The 16,750-nt window shown below is 37.9% G+C and overlaps 1 protein-coding gene across 2 annotated transcripts; it reads left to right on the plus strand.

Annotated features, from left to right (window-relative positions):
- The first annotated feature begins 3,204 nt into the window (after positions 1 to 3,204).
- On the plus strand, positions 3,205 to 15,232 carry LOC135746452 (sodium- and chloride-dependent GABA transporter 2-like). Of its 2 annotated transcripts, none has more exons than XM_065265105.2 (15): positions 3,205 to 3,238; positions 4,133 to 4,320; positions 4,473 to 4,607; positions 7,129 to 7,269; positions 7,381 to 7,465; positions 9,034 to 9,166; positions 9,368 to 9,502; positions 9,591 to 9,694; positions 11,503 to 11,627; positions 11,722 to 11,834; positions 13,113 to 13,250; positions 13,877 to 13,979; positions 14,262 to 14,362; positions 14,468 to 14,638; positions 14,838 to 15,232. In XM_065265105.2, exons 2-15 carry the CDS (start codon positions 4,182 to 4,184, stop codon positions 14,985 to 14,987), a joined length of 1,773 nt encoding a protein of 590 aa, XP_065121177.1. In that variant the 5' UTR covers positions 3,205 to 3,238; positions 4,133 to 4,181; the 3' UTR covers positions 14,988 to 15,232. The 2 variants fall into 2 exon arrangements, with proteins under 2 accessions (XP_065121177.1, XP_073671937.1); XM_073815836.1 differs by having other exon boundaries at positions 11,533 to 11,627.
- Positions 15,233 to 16,750: the final 1,518 nt, after the last annotated feature.

Consider the following 16,750-nt stretch of genomic DNA (forward strand, 5'->3'; position numbering starts at 1 on the left):
GCAAAAAATAGTATGCGAGGTGAGAAATATGTCGGAATTCATAGTATTCCCAAAACAGTAGGTGAAAAGAACTCGGATGACCTATTACATCTGGTTAAATTTTTAAGTGTGCCTACGAAGGACACTTTACTATCCCATGATGCCCTGGGAGAGGAGTTATCCAACAAAGAAGAGGCGTCATCATATTAGGAAATGGCGGAAAGCAGTGATGCGTCTGCATTGCGCTGGTATGACTTGACGTGATGAAGACGTATGTCATGTGATGTATCAACATGGCGGATGAAGTATGTCCAAATCTCATTTATACTACCAGGATTCATACTATACAGTACCTACTGTTTTAACGGTCAGTAAGTAGGTACTTCATCTCATTCAGTACATACCGTACAGTATGCGGTTTCGGACACACAGGGGATAACAAGATAACAAGACACACCTGAGAAACAATCCAGACGAGGACCAATGCACTTAAGCACTGCACAGAACTAAAAACATGGCAAACAGCAGAACACAGAACTTCAAAATAAAAGTACAGGACTTGGGAATACAGAACAGAACCTCAATGCAAACTAAATGTCCGTATAACACAGAACTGTGACAGAACCACACCCCCTTAACTACGGCTTACAGATGTTCTCAAAAACTAAAAAACTAGAGGCCCCAGAGGCACCGGTGGAGAAAGGAAACAATTCAGAACTGGAGACCACAGTGGACAGGGACAGCAGTGAGAGAGGTCAGCTTGGCCATGTTGAAAAATTCAAAAACTCATCAAGTCACTCTGTTTTTATGGTTGGCTAGACATTTTGGGGGGGAGCTGGGGGGGCAATGCCCCTATAGACCCTGCTTGTTTGGTAATGGCTTTTGGTTTACCTAACATTTAATTTGATTAATTTTGTGTTTTATTGTATAGTTAAAGAGCTACACAGATCCAATATCAAAACTGACCTGTATTGCAGTGTGTCATGTAGCTGTCCATCAATGTAAACAATGTGCAAAGTAGTCGAACCAAAAAGTGCACGATTAATAATAATGAAGTTATTGGCTTCTAAAGTAGGGAGTCGACTCTGAATCGCAGAAACGAGTAGTCATATGGATTCAATCTACTGCCTGTCTTTATCCACGTAATACGAATACTTTGCATAATAATCTCCGCCTACAGTCTTGCCCGCGGGAGAAACGAAAACTATGACCTGCCCACAGCTAGTTAGTGTGTAAACATCATATCACGCTGTGTTTTTAGTTTGTGTTGTTTTCACTACAAAAGAATGAAGATATATGAAGAATCTGTAGGGATTTACTAGACCTTTGGCAATGAAAGATGGTTCCGTACCCACTTTATTTGGAACAACATGCGTCTTAACCACAACCTGTAATGCAGCTTTCACATAGGATGCGGTGTGCGCTGCCCTCGCCGCTGGGTTTGGCGCAGCCAAGTGATTTGTGCTCTGATGGCCAGACCAAAGTAGGCGGGGTTTTCAATAAATTACTACAATGTTTATATTTGCGTTAAATAGTCGACGAGGAATACAGAGACTGATGTTGATCATCTCCATTTCGCGTAACTTTAATCATACCTTCAACAAGCTGCTTGACTAAAACCACACCTAACATGCCAACTTGAATTGCTACGTGTTTCCATGACACGGCTTTCCTTCCGATGTCTCTGTAGGAGCATAAACTTGTATTATAAAGCTCTGAGAATCCCGAGTATAAGCTTTCGTCCATTTTGCTTGTTTGGATGCCCTGTTTCTATTGGCCGCGCGGGTAATCGTCACAGAGCGCAGCGCAACAGTTAAACTATTTTGAACTTTGACCGCTGCGCTCGCGCTTTGCTCGGCGCAACAAAAAACCGCCCTCGCGCGGCGCAAGCCATTGAAATGAATGGGTTTCATAGCGCAGTGCAGCGCACACCGCATCCTATGTGAAAGCCGCATAAGTATGATTATAGCTACATACTTTCTTAAATGAGTGTAAAAATGTTAATGTCTGTCGTCGTTTTTATAACTTTGACTAATGATGAATGATGTGTATTGATGTTGTTGTTTAAACTCTTAATATACTGTCAGAGAGTCACTTTAGCAAGCGGCTAACGCATGCTCACTTACAGCTTGCTATGACCCGGTTAGCATACATAAATGCTTAAATGAGTGTAAAATGTTAGTTTCTATCGTCGTTTTTATTGCTTGGATTAATGATGAATGATGCCGTTTTTTAAACTCGATATACTGTCAGAGTCACGATAGCAAGTGGCTAACGCATGCTCACTTGCGGTTTTGCTACGACCCGGTTAGCTTACATCAGTGTTTCTCAAAGTTTTTCTGCCATTCCCCACTTTGGAGGTAGGGAAGGGTTCCAAGCCCCACCTGTCCCCAATTGCCCTGACAAAATTTGTTTAATCCCATCATATTTTAAAACATAACAGCATTAAACACTTTCAATGGAGAAATGCGAAAAAAACAAACAAATGTGCAAATGTAAAAAAAAACTTTTGCAACTGTGTTTGCATTTTGTCTCTGACAAAAGTCATCATACTTTCTTTTCGGCTGGCGTTTTGGTTGATTGGGTCGACTGTCTGTCTTGGTTTTCTCTGCTAGTACAGAATCTCCAGTTTTCATTCCTTGTCACAAACGTATCCATTGTTTACTTTTACACCCACTACCGCCTATACCGCCTCTCCACATTAAAGTTTTTGTTCCACTTCAATTCTGCTTAATTCATTCTTGTAGACTATGGTTCCGGGTGACATTTTCTTCACAGTCTGATGTTGCTTTAAGTTAGGCTTATATTTAAATGTATCATTTTGAGTGTATGGTCAATGATTAAAAGAAGTTAATAGAGATGGGCACAAAAATGACCAAATTTCCTCCCATTTGTCACGCCCCACTTGTAATGTTCCTGTTCCCCACCAGTGGGGCCCGCCCCACACTTTGAGAAACGCTGGCTTACATAAATGCTTAAATGAGGGTAAAATTTACGTTTCTATTGTCGTTTTTATTGCTTGGATTAATGATGAATGATATGTATTGATGTCGATAATGTCTTCTCAGTAAATCATGTTAGCACTAGGTCAATACATGTTGCACTATTGTTGGTCTGTGCCACTGATCTGTGGTCTGTGCGGAGACAGTTGACCAGTTGACCAATCAGAGCAGTGTAGGCTATTGAAAAGGGGTGGTTTAGGCAGACTGAGTCATTGAATGTCTTCACATGACTCATTTGGGGATCGCTGAGAAATTGGGTAATTTAATTTTAAATTTATATTTTGCGAAAATTTCAGTGTTTTTTTACCTTGCATGCATTTAAACCTGTCATCCGGGACTTATAATAAGTGATAGGACGCTTAAAATTGGCATCTTACTGGCTCTTTAAGGTTTAGTTGTAACACTGTTTTCCTGTAACTAACCCTGCTGTTTACATTTTTTTTTCAATCCCAGCTATCAGTTACTAGCAGTTGCGACATGTTTCAAAATGCTGTTATGTATTAGGTAACAAGACAGAGATAAAAAAATATATATGGTTGGATTTGTTGACTTAAACACTGAATTGGAAAAAAATGAAGAAATTTACTTTCAGGTTTCCATAAGACTCTTTGTTCAGTATTTTGACAAAAACACATCAAAACAAATGCACAGGAAATCAATTTCTGACAGTAAGAAAAAAACCAAAAGCATAGATTGTTCAGCCCTGTGTAGCTACTGTATATAAAATACATATGTTACAATAACCATGCTTTAGTTTGGTTATTGCTAGTGTTTTGATTGGCATGCTTTTGGCCAGCAAACATACACATGAGTCACAAATAGTTTGCATTCTGCTGGTTAGACCCTACTCTGGAGTAGGAGCTAATTTAGTCCCTGAAACGTGGGGTCCCGGTTCTATAATTGTCCCCAGTTCCTGTGGTGCCAACAGCAAAATGTCCTATTAGGACCCTTTTAAAGGGTGCTCTTGCCCGAGTGACAGCTATTATATAATTCTATATGAGCTTTAGACTGCATAAATGACTTATTTGATTCTTAAATCATTTACTTTGTACTTTGTCAGCCAGGAGTGTATGATCAGTCAATGAATGTGTAGCTTGATGTATTTATAAATATTTACAGCTGATCACAATTCATTACATTCAACACTACAGCGATCTGGATATCAGGACTCTACAGAAGCGCTGGAAACACTTTAAAGCTATGAGCGGATCAGAAGGAAAGATACAGGAGAGAGGATACTGGGGGAGTAAAGCAGAGTTTATTCTGTCTGTAGCAGGAATTGTGATTGGTCTGGGTAATGTTTGGAGATTTCCATACCTTTGCTACAAGAATGGAGGAGGTAAGAGACCACATCCTCAGATTTCACAATATGAATGATTTCATATATTAATAAACATAAATAAAATAAGTGTCTTATTTTTTATTCTGAAAAGCTCTTGCCTTTTGTATATAGTACTTAAACAATGTATTTTTGTACTGTTGTGTTTTCAGGTGCGTTTCTGATACCCTACCTGGTATTTGTGGTTACCTGTGGGGTTCCTCTGTTCCTGCTAGAGACGGCAATGGGACAGTACACAAGGGAAGGTGGAATTACATGTTGGCATCGCCTCTGTCCATTAGCTGAGGGTAAGAGTTACAAAAAATTTTAATATTATTAATTCCGTTGTTCTTTTTTATTTTGTAGCAGCAACTAGTAAAATTAAAAACTTTCACAAAATCTTCAGACATAAAGAAGATGGTTATACTGTAATTTTGGAAATGCGTCAAAGAACATATTGCATAATAACCAAAATGTTAATCTGTCACGTCTTATAAAAGTTATGTGACTTATTACTGTAGAATCTCAGGAAAATTATGTAACAAAATAATACATTATCCTAAAAATCTTACTAGTATGAGCTCGGTGACATGAAACAGCGTGACTTTCAGGCTTTCAAAAGACCTTCAAAACATTAAAGCACCACTGAAACAACAACCAAGCCCTGGCAAAAATGAATAAATCACTACACTTTAATGATGCTTACCCAACTTTTTAACTTCATAGTAAATAAACAAATAACAGATATTCATGGCTTTGTTGAACATACCTTAAACAGTTTAAAGTGGACATTCACAAGACTTTTTTTAAGATGTCAAATAAAACTTTGGTATCCCCAGAGTATGTATGTGAAGTTTTAGCTCAAAGTATCATATAGATAATTTATTATAACATGGTAAAATTGCCACTGTGTCCTGTTAAATGCAAATGAGCTGATCTCTGCCCTAAATGGCAGTGCCGTGGTTGGATAGTGTAGATTAAGGGGCGGTATTATCCCCTTCTGACATCACAAGGGGAGTCAAATTTTCACACGTTTGCAGAAAATGGTTTACCAAAAAGTTACTGGGTTGAACTTTTTCACATTTTCTAGGTTGATAGAAGCACTGGGGACACAACTATAGCACTAAAACATGGAAAAAGTCAGATTTTCGTGATATGTTCCCTGGCTTTATTTCAAACCAAATTGATGAAGGGAATCAATAACAAAAACATGTCATCAATACTTTGTCATTTTATAATGGTCTGGATCAGAGGTGGGTAGTAACGAATTACATTTACTTCGTTACATGTACTTGAGTACATTTTTTGGGTAACTAGTACTTTTAGAGTAAATTTAAGGATAGGTACTTTTTACTCTTACTCAAGTACATTTCTAGTGAAAAAACTGTACTTTTACTTCGCTACATTCGGCGGCGTTACTGCGCTACTTTCAAATGCACCAGGGTTGTTCCAGCGGACGACTTCTTCTATCCTCTTCTTTGAGTTTGTTTTTGACTTTATTGTTCGCGTCCGATGACAAAACGTGTTGTAGATAGAGAAAAGGAGTGGACTTGCCTGAGGAACCCCAGTGACCCGCGCTCTTCTTAGAAGCCACCAAACACTTTTATGTTTTCCCTATTTAAAGGGAAACATGAGTAGTTACACAAGTAAGAATGATATGGCACAAAATAAAACGTGGCAGTTTTTTAAATGAGAACTATATTGTATGGCGGAAGAGCACTTAGTTTGCAGCAATTCGAACTCAGTGTGCAGTAAAATCATCACTCCTGACGACTCGCTCAAACTTCTATCACTATAGATGGGTTTCAGTCATGTGACTTTTTACGTCATGCCGCCATCTTGAGGACCTACCGAGTACCAGTAGGCTACTGACAAGCATTGGCTGGCTTGCTACGATTTACGGATTTCTTATCTTTTACTGTCTATGATTCTTATGGATACGGGAAATGGCTACGAAATACAACATGTCGCATCTCGACTGTCATGAAAAGAAACGCGACTTTAAAAAAATATATCTTGGTTAGGGTGTGATGCCTACTCAATCCCTGATACGTTCTTCCAGCCGCTGTTCGCTGCTACCGAACTACCACTATTTTACAACACTAAGGCGGCGCGACACAACATGAAACTTTGCTCGAAGTATCACCTGGATATCTACTCATGAATGCGAGCATTGAGAACATTGTTTGTGTACACAGAGTTTAATAAAAAGAAAGTTTTGTACAACTGACTTTGGCTGTAATGATGTTCGCTTGTCATCTCTGCCAGACGTAAATAATCGATTTCTGAATGTGAATGAATGAATCTCATGAGGCTCCTTTTTCAAATAGTAGGTCAATATTGTTTTTTTACTTGTGACAAAACAACAAATTATCTGTGCATTTTTATGGAACTATGCTTTAGGAGATATCAATCTTTACAATCCTCCCTCCTTACGTTGCATTCGCAGATCGATACATCTTGACTGGGAAGATGGCGGCGAGCGGAAGCCAAATCAACCAAAGTCAGTTGTTCAAAACCTTCTTTTTAGTAAACTCTTTGTTCACAAACAATGTTCTCAATGCTCGAGTTCATGTGTAGAGACACAGGTGATACTTCAAACAAAGTATCATGTTGTGTCGAGCCTTCTTAGTGTTGTAAAAATAGCGATTTTGATGCTCACAACATATTGAAGGCATAGCTTCTAGTTCTTTTGCAACCACTTCAGGTCCTCAAAATGGCGGAAGACAAGTGAGTGACGTCAGCTGAAACCCATGTATAACTGCGCCCGAGGTCGAAGTACTGCAAACTAAGTGCTCTTCCAAGTCCATGTGTGTTTTCTTTTGTCAGGTATTGGTTTTGCAGGACAGCTGTTGGTGCTGTACAGCTGCATTTATTACATCATCATTCTGGCCTGGGCGCTTTTCTACCTCTTCTTCTCTTTTAGCTCTCAACTGCCATGGGCCAGCTGTAACAACACCTGGAATACAGGTGATAAATTATGAATCAAGCTAAACAAATCAAACAATATTTGTATAATAATATAATCAGAACATGCTGTAATAAAAAGGTAACATTCTTCTTTTATCTCTGTGTTGTTAGATGACTGTGTTAATCTTGCTGCAAATAATCCCCTGAACTGGACAACAAAAATAAATTCTACCTCTGCAACTACTGAGTTCTGGGAGTAAATAAACACAAATAAATAAACATACATGTTTGCTTGGGTGCCTTAGTTGGGACTATTGTTTCTATCCCTTAACCTTATTCATACACATATTCACAACCCATAAAGAATACCTTTGTCAATTTAACCTTTAGGGCCAGATGTACTAAACGAGACAAATTAGTGTGAGAGTGCAGTTCCAAAAAAGCTCAGATGGGAGTGGTTATATCTGCGGGTTATTGACTAAAAAAGTTTATACAAATTTAAAAATTAAATTTGTCAAAGCACGATTTCCATAATGACCAACGTAATCTACTAAGAGATTGCGCAAATTAGTTCATTGTTGCAAATAAGCAGAGCTGATCTCCTGCAGGTGCGCTGATGCACTAGAGTTCAGCACCACGGACATCTCAGCTGAAAATTCAGGGTGTAGAATCCCAGTTAACGAAGCTTTAAAAAATGTTATGTTCTGTTATGTGTAAAAAAATATTCTGCCTTGCACCACACGCTCTCTAATCTGTGTGATGCCTCCTTTTATTTGCAACAATTGCAGCCATTTCAAGTGCAAAATTAGTCAAGACATACTTTTTTCTATGTTAAAGAAGTATCCAAATACCACATGCGCAAATATTAGTTAATCGCTAATTCTATAAGGGAAACTGCTAGAAATGCATATGCAATAAGGTCAGTCATGAAAATAACTTTTCAGCACTAATTATCCACTGCGTGTCTTTAGTAAATCCCGACAGTCGTTATTTAACACCATAATGATGATTTGCGCTAGCGTAAGCTTTTAGTAAATCTTTCCCTTAAAGCAACGGTAAGTAGGATTTTAAGTGTTTTATTAATCAAAATCAATGTATTTATTCATAAATATGTCCTCATTGGTGTCAAATGACCTCTGACAATGATCTGACTTTTCTTTGTAAGCTTAATTCCAAGAAGCCTTCCGTGTTGTTCCGCCGTATTGATAAACTATAATAGCAGAAAGGGACAAAAAGCACTAGCCTACCGCAACGCGTTTTCATTCAGAACATGTGAACCAGCTGAAACGGACAAGAAGATCAGTGAGTACGCAACGGCTACCATAGTTGCAACACACATTTGGAAAAGCGAGGCGCTACAGAGCACTCTTCGTTTGAATGCAAAATACAATTTCACCACTAGATGGGTGTAAATCCTACTTACTGTCCCTTTAAACTTCGGTGATGCTTACACATGCAGTGTGAATTCCCTAACCTGTTAACATCAGATCATATATACACTGTGAAACCGGACTTAGCATCTACAGGTAACTGCCCAATGTAGCATGTATGTACATGTATCTATGGTCCGAGCTGGTGCGATTGAGTAGAGGCGGGATTATTTTGCATATTTATAGATCTGCATATGAGGAAAGTGTGTACAGTTACATTCAAGCTAAAGCATGAAGAAATTACTGTCTCAGGATAAACTTTTATGCTCAAAGATGAGTTTAAAGTGATAAAATTATCAACTACACGGGGAATTATTATTCATTTTTGGAATTATTGTGAAAAGATTCAAACTTAATCTTTTATTTTCTGTATCTCTCTCGTCACATTGTACAGACACAGAGTGCTGTCTCTCTCTGGTGGTATTGAACAGATGGGTAAAATCAACTGGGAGATTCTTCTGTGTCTCATTGCAATGTGGATCATATGTTATTTCTGTGCCTGGAAAGGAGTCAAATCTACAGGGAAGGTATAAAAAAATTGATATAATTGAAGAATATTGTCTGTAATACCATGGTCAGGTATTTTCAAGGTAATTTGTTAAACCTAGAAATTTTGATATGAAATTATGAATATATTATGTCATTTTTATTATAACATAAAGATCTCTTGAACAGATGCAGAAAGTTGCAATAATGAAATGCAAGCATTTATTGCATTGTGTCTGTAGGTGGTGTATTTCACAGCCACATTTCCTTATGTGATGCTAGTGGTGTTGTTAATTCGTGGGTTGACTCTTCCTGGAGCCCTTCAGGGGATCAGGTTTTACCTGTACCCTGAACCGTCCCGTCTCTCTGACCCACAGGTACCCTCACCATCTGCCTTCCACATTATGAAACAGGGCTGTTGAATGCTTTATTCTGAGTCCTAACTTCATGTGTTCTTGTGTTCAGGTTTGGATGGAGGCAGGATCTCAGATCTTTTTTTCTTATGGTTTGTGTACAGCCTGTCTCACTGTATTAGGCAGCTACAATAAATACAACAACAACTGCTACAGGTTAGTGCTCTGTATAAAACAAATGAATGAATGAATGAATTAGCAAACTGATAAATTAAGTTTACTTTGATATATTTTCTTTATATACTGCTTCATTTGAGAGTCAAAGCCTCGTGGTACCCCATGTCTTGGTGTTTGCCCCATCTTCTTTCCAATGTACACAATATTTCTGAAAACTTTTAACCAGGCAATATGGATTATCTGTATGCAACTTTACTTCTCTTTAAAATAATAAACAGATCCCTCCTTAAGATGAATCAGTTATTTCAAGGCATTTCTGACTTGCAGAATTTCTAAAATTATAAATACATCTGCTAAAATAATAATTGTGACCCTTTCTGTGAATTCCTGTCTTTGACATGACCTTTATTCAGTCTGTATTAAAGATGTTATATTTTCACAAAATAATCCTATATAGAGGTGCTGGTCCTATAATTAGAATATCATCAAAAAGTTGATTTATTTCACTAATTCCATTCAAAAAGTAAAACTTGTATATTATATTCATTCATTTCACATAGACTGAAATATTTCAAATGTTTATTTCTTTTAATTTTAATGATATTACTGACAACTAAGGAAAACCCCAAATTCAGTATCTCAGAAAATTAGAATATTGTGAAAAGACCTCGGTGCCTTTAAATGGTCTTTCAGTCTAGTTCTGTAGGCTACACAATCATGGGGAGGACTGCTGACTTGACATTTGTCCAAAAGATGACCATTGATATCTTGCACAAGGAGGGCAATACAAAATGTCATTGCAAAAGAGACTGGCTGTTCACAGAGCTCTGTGTCCAAGCACATTAATAGAGAGGCGAAGGGAAGGAAAAGATGTGGTAGAAAAAAGTGTACAAGCAATAGGGATGGGCCCAGAGTGTGGAGGAAGAGACGAGATGCCCCCCATTCACATTGCTTGATGTCCAGTGTAACGTTTCCACAGTAAGTGATAGTTTGGGGTGCCATGCCATCTGCTGGTCCACTGTGTTTTCTGAGGTCCAAGGTCGACACAGCCGTATACCAGGAAGTTTTAGAGCACTTCATGCTTCCTGCTGCTGACCAATTTTAAGGAGATGCAGAATTCATTTTTTAACAGGACTTGGCACCTGCACACAGTGCCAAAGCTACCAGTACCTGGTTTAAGGACCATGTTAACCCTGTTCTTATTTGGCCAGCAAACTCGCCTGAACTTAACTTTTATTAATATTTTCTGGGATACTGAATTTGGGGTTTTCTTTAGTTGTCAGTTATAATCATCAAAATTAAAAAAATAAACATTTGAAATATATCAGTCTGTGTTTAATCAATGAATATAATATACAAGTTTCACTTTTTGAATGGAATTTGTGAAATAAATCATCTTTTTGATGATATTCTAATTATATGACCAGCACCTGTCCTGTAATGTCATAAAGTTCTATGTAGAAAACCATCAATCACAAAAATGACTATAGCTGGTTTTGCACAGGCACAAATATAAATTATTTTTGAAATTACCCCTGCAGCTCAGTTGGTAGAGTATTACCTAAGCAACACAAAGGCCATGGGTTCAATCCCAGGATAGACACAGACTGATAAAATGCACTGTAATTGGTTCTGAATAAGTGTTGGTCAAATGTTTAAATGTAAAGTGCAAAGCCAGAAGATAAAACTTGACTAAATGCCGCTTTTCTGAGACATTCTCAATTGTAAGGAAGTTTTCTGTTATATATAGGTTATAGCATTTTTTATGAAAACATTTCTATGGAGTTCCCCTATTTCACAGTATAGGTAAATATGTATGTGTGTATAATCTATGTCTTCTCTTTAAGGGACTGCTTGTGGCTTTGCCTTCTGAACAGTGGTACCAGTTTTGTGGCTGGCTTTGCTGTGTTCTCAGTGCTGGGTTTCATGGCCCATCAGCAGGGCGTCCCCATTGAGATGGTGGCAGAATCAGGTATATCTTTGATATAAGACGTGTAATGAGTTAATATACTAAAGAAATTATTTAAAGTACTAAATACTCAACCTCAGGTATTTTTCTGTTTTAGGTCCAGGTCTAGCATTCATAGCTTATCCACAGGCTGTAGCTTTGATGCCTTTCCCTCAGTTGTGGGCTGTATGTTTCTTCATCATGATTATTTTGCTGGGCCTAGATACACAGGTGAACTTTAACACACATATACATACAGAGGTGTAAACCTAAATAACAAATATAGGAGCGACAATGGCTTTCATTTTTAATTTGTTCAATTTTTTATGTAATAATTCTCAGGGTAGGTTCATTTTTTTAAATCAGTTTTGGCGTAGTCATATAACTACAGTAAAGTTTTGAGTGTTATAAAGCTTAAATAAATTGCTGAAAGGAAAAAGATTCCTTTTAACTAGAGATGCGACAATAAATGTCAGTACACACTAATAATACCTGGCCGATAACTATTCTGAATCGCACAGCTGATAATATGCACAGCTATTTCATGTACTACGGCTTTTGATCAGTAAATCCTTATTGATCTGAAATCACTGTTAGTTTGAGTCATTTACAACACGCATTTAAAAAGCAACACTCGTCAAATATAATCATTACACATATTCTTTATTATCATGAAAATACCTGAAAAGGTTTGAAGAACAGCGATAAACATATGCTTAACTGTGCATTCACACCAGACGCGGAAAAGGTGGCAAAAACGCGCTATTTTGAGTTTAATCGATTCATTAAGACATTAACATGTAAATTCGCGTCATGGGAGGGGCTTATATAGCTCAAATTGAGTAAACTTACCAGATTGTTCAATCTCCTCAGTCACTTCCAAACAAGATCTTTTTAATTTCTGTGAAAGTATAAAGGTGTCTCGCGTGTATGATTGTCCTCCATTGTTGTTTTGTTTTTCTGCCTCCGCTCTCTTCCTGTAATCACGTCACTGCTAAAGCAAGCTCCTGATTGGTTAACGCTGTGCAAAAATATTGCAAAGTTAAGATTTTTCAACTCGGGCTAAATTCCATTCGCGCTTAATGCACCGAAGGATGCCTTTTCATGTATTTGTGTCTGGTGTGAACGCAGCATTACTGGAGCTGTGTGTGTAATGGTTCATCGTCTGCAGCGCATATTGAGTTTCTGCACGAGAGCGCCCTCTGGCTTTTGGATGTAGCGGCATTTCACTGTAATTCATTAGGGAGGATAGCAAGCATCATCGGCCGATTTATCGGTGCCCCGCTACTTTTAACACATGCGGACAATAATATAACATTTTAATAAAATATTAGATAAAACACAATATTAGAAATGTGACAACATTGTAACAACTTCCCTGTGTGTATATTAATAGAAAAATACAAGAAATGACCATTAGTCTTTATGTGTGTGTGTTTGGGGGAGTGGGGGTAAAGTTGAAAACTGTATTGCACAGAACTAATACACTTGGGTTGTGCTACATTCAAGTTTGTTGCGATGGAGGTTTTTATGACGTCTGTGACAGACCAGTTCCCCATGGTGCTGCGCAAAGCTGGACGACGAGAAATCTTTCTCCTGCTCTTCTGTCTTGGCTGCTTCTTTAGTCAACTTATCATGGTTACTGAGGTCAGAAAAGTGTGTGTGTGTTTGCGTGTTGTATGTTATGTTTTCTTTAAATGGAAAGTTTATGTGACTGTGTATGTAATGTGTATGTATGTTCCGTAATGAAGCTAGCTAGCGTCTAACTTCAACAATTTTTCTGTATTTTTATTAAAATGTTGATTAAAGATGCATTATACATTTTGTATGCATGTTGAATTGGTGTGTTTGAAATATAAACATGTGCAAAGTTTATAAAGACATAGCCCAGAACTACAAAATATTACCACAAATGAAGATCCAATATTAATATCAAATCAGATTATATAGTCTGTGTTTATTACCTTACCTATAAACCTTTTATTTCTCTTTGCAATTTATTTTATGTTTATTTACATAAAACCTAATTTTTGTCAAATTATTTTATTAAATAAATACCCTAAATGTTTAGTGTTTTATCTATTTTGTACCATCCACATCATATTTTGATGGTTTACCTTAATCTAAAGGGGCATATAATGTACAAATTTGCCTCGAGATATCACTCTGAGCCAATAATGTACGTTGAGTTTTTAACTCATTTCGTCCTCATTTCCATACCTACTGTAGATGTTGTAAATATTTAAATTGTAATGTTATATTGTGACCTGCAGGGGGGGATGTATGTATTCCAGTTGTTTGACTACTATGGTTACAGTGGAGCAAGTCTTCTTTTCATTGCTGTCTTTGAATCTCTAGCCATGGGTTGGATCTATGGTAAGTAACAGACAAGCTACAGATATTATGATTTGTCTTTTCTTCACCGTGTGACTGAGACATTTCAAACTGACCAATCAGAAGACTGCATTTTATCCCCATTATACTAAAGGATGACTCCCCAAAACATGTCAGCCCATAGAGTTTAATTTCTGCCAGCATTTCTGTAAACTTAAGCAACAAAAGGTTCCTTGCAGAGAAAGAGATGTGTGTAGCAAAAAAAAAATTTGGTTAACCCCTTCAGATCTGTTTCATATTTCACACGAGAGTCTCATATCACAGGTGCTGAGAGGATGTTTGACATCATTGAAGACATGACAAAGACACGACCCAACTACATATTCATGCTGTGCTGGAAATACCTGACTCCTTTTGTGTCCCTGGTAATCGAATCTGCATTTCATGCATTTGTTTGGTCGGACAGATGGTTTATATTAGTTACAAGGTCAACCAAATACCTAATGACAAACATTTATTCCTCTTGTCAGGTGTCTCTTGTCTGCTCTCTGGTACAGTACAAGCCCCTGACATATAACCGCTGGTATGTGTACCCAGACTGGGCGTATGCACTTGGCTGGTTACTGGCCTTGTCCTCCATTTTGCTGGTTCCTGTATGGGCACTGGGCAGACTGATTACTGAAAAAGGGAGCCTAAATCAGGTGAGGATGAAAATTTGCCCACCCTGGTTTCTTAAAAATTTAAAAGTCCTCAATATGCCTTGAAGAGGATGTTAAGTGTTCAATAGTTAAAGGCAAAGTGAAATGACATAACAAAGAATCTACTTCAAATGCATTTAAAATGTAGTTTTATTAAAATGTTTTAAGGGTTAATGTTGTTACTCTCTGTCTGTATTGGCAGCGCTGGCATCACCTGTGTACTCCAGATACAACCCTCCCTCTCACCTGTAAGCAGCTGGCTGAAATACAGCAAAAAAATTGTGCTGAAGAAATGGAAGACTTAGTCAAGACAGAGGAAACTAACAAAAGTATTCAAGAGATTTGTGTTTAATAAAATCTTTCTTCATTACTAAGCTTAAGGGTTAGCCTCTTAGACTCAATGGGGTGGTTTTCCAGACAGGGTTTATGTTAGTCCCAGACTAAAATGCATGTTTGAAATGCCCTGAAAACTACTTAAATGTCCTTACCAGATGACTTGAAAAGCTGTGCGATAGGAATTAACTTCTGCCTTGCATTTCTTGTATAGCTACTTGTGATTTTTCTGTCATTAAAACCATTCTCATATAGAGTAACACAGGTTAAGGCTTCCAAACCAGTTTTTTTTTAGGAAATCATTCCAGGATTTTTCTCCATATAGTGGACTTTAGTGGACCTCAGCAGTTTACAGTTTCAATCTAGCTTCAAATGACGCTTTTCAATCCCAACCAAGGCATAAGGGTCTTATCTAGTGAAACCATCGTCATTTTCACCAAGAAAAATAAAAAATATGTTCTTTTATACCACAACTTCTCGTCTTGCAATAGCCATGTGATGCACCAGCACGACCTTACGTATTACGCTATTACGTCGAAAAGGTCACGTATGACATATGCAAAACTACCGTTCCAGGGTTTACAAGTGGGAAGAAAGAGGGCTGTTCCAAAGGGCCTTTCCAATGCTGTATGATACCAATTAATGGCTGCGTCCGAAACTGCATACTGTATAGTAGGTACTGAATAAGATGAATTACTTGGCGTTAAAACAGTAGGTACTGTATAGTATGAATCCTGGTAGTATGAATGAGATTTGGACGTACTACATCCACCATGTTGCTACATCACGTGACATACGTGGTCATCACGTAATGTCATTTCAGCGCGAAAACAGCGGCATGCCTTTTCTTCTTCGTTGGATAACTCCTCTGCCAGGGCATCATGGGATAGTGAAGTGACCATCGTATGCACACTGCAAAATCTAACAGGAAGTAGTAGGTCATCCGGGTACTTTTCGCATACTGTTTTTCGAATACTATGTATTCGGACATACTACTCCCCTCGCCTACTGCATTTCGCATACTATATAGTATGAAGTACGCGGTTTCTGACGCAGCAAATGTCTTTGTGTCAGTTTATTGTTTAAAGGGGCACCAGGCAAGTCTGAGTGTTATTTCTCTACGAGCTCCCCCTAGTGTCTGGGAGTAAATGCTTTCAAACACACTGTTGTAAAAACGAACTGTTGTCCCTCCCCCCTCGCAAACCCAGTTTATCAGCTGTCAACCCATCTGAGCAGAGGAACCGGGTATTTCCAATCCAGTTATGTCTATCTAAGTTAGGTAAGTAATATTTCCTTTCCAACTGATTTTTTGAATTGTGTTGTCATGCATAATAGTATTTTTACCGTGAACAACCGATATGAACGAGGCAAACTACTGCTTTCATGGTTTGTTTATTATTGGGAGAGTGGGCATGAGAATAATATAATTATAAATAAATAAATATATATTATTTATGCAGCTGCTTCAAATTTTCTCTGCCATTTGCAACAATCGCTAGCTGTGTTTCGTCCGCCTGCCCATAGATATGTATAAAGGCTAGATGTCTAACGGTGGAGTCTCTAACGGCATCACCTGGCGGCCATCTTACCTCAGACAGCTCGCTCACTTGTAGCATTGTGTTTAATGGTGCAGATACTTTAAAATGACCATAACTTGCTCAATTTTCGACCGATTTTCAAATGGTTTGATGTCTTACAAACGTTATTAACGTGGCTATATTCTGGATGCTTTAACATGATTCATAAAAATTATTAAGTATGCAGTGTCATAGGTAAATCTCT

The sequence above is a fragment of the Paramisgurnus dabryanus genome, chromosome 9 (genome assembly GCF_030506205.2).
Source record: "Paramisgurnus dabryanus chromosome 9, PD_genome_1.1, whole genome shotgun sequence".
NCBI lineage: Eukaryota > Metazoa > Chordata > Actinopteri > Cypriniformes > Cobitidae > Paramisgurnus > Paramisgurnus dabryanus.

Excerpts from the sequence above, each read along its gene's own strand:
- LOC135746452 (XM_065265105.2), top strand. The coding sequence starts at position 4,182 with ATGAGCGGATCAGAAGGAAAGATACAGGAGAGAGGATACTGGGGGAGT. Across the intron at positions 7,466-9,033 it reads GCAACTACTGAGTTCTGGGA|ACACAGAGTGCTGTCTCTCT; the intron begins GTAAATAAACAC and ends CACATTGTACAG. Across the intron at positions 14,363-14,467 it reads TGACTCCTTTTGTGTCCCTG|GTGTCTCTTGTCTGCTCTCT; the intron begins GTAATCGAATCT and ends TCCTCTTGTCAG.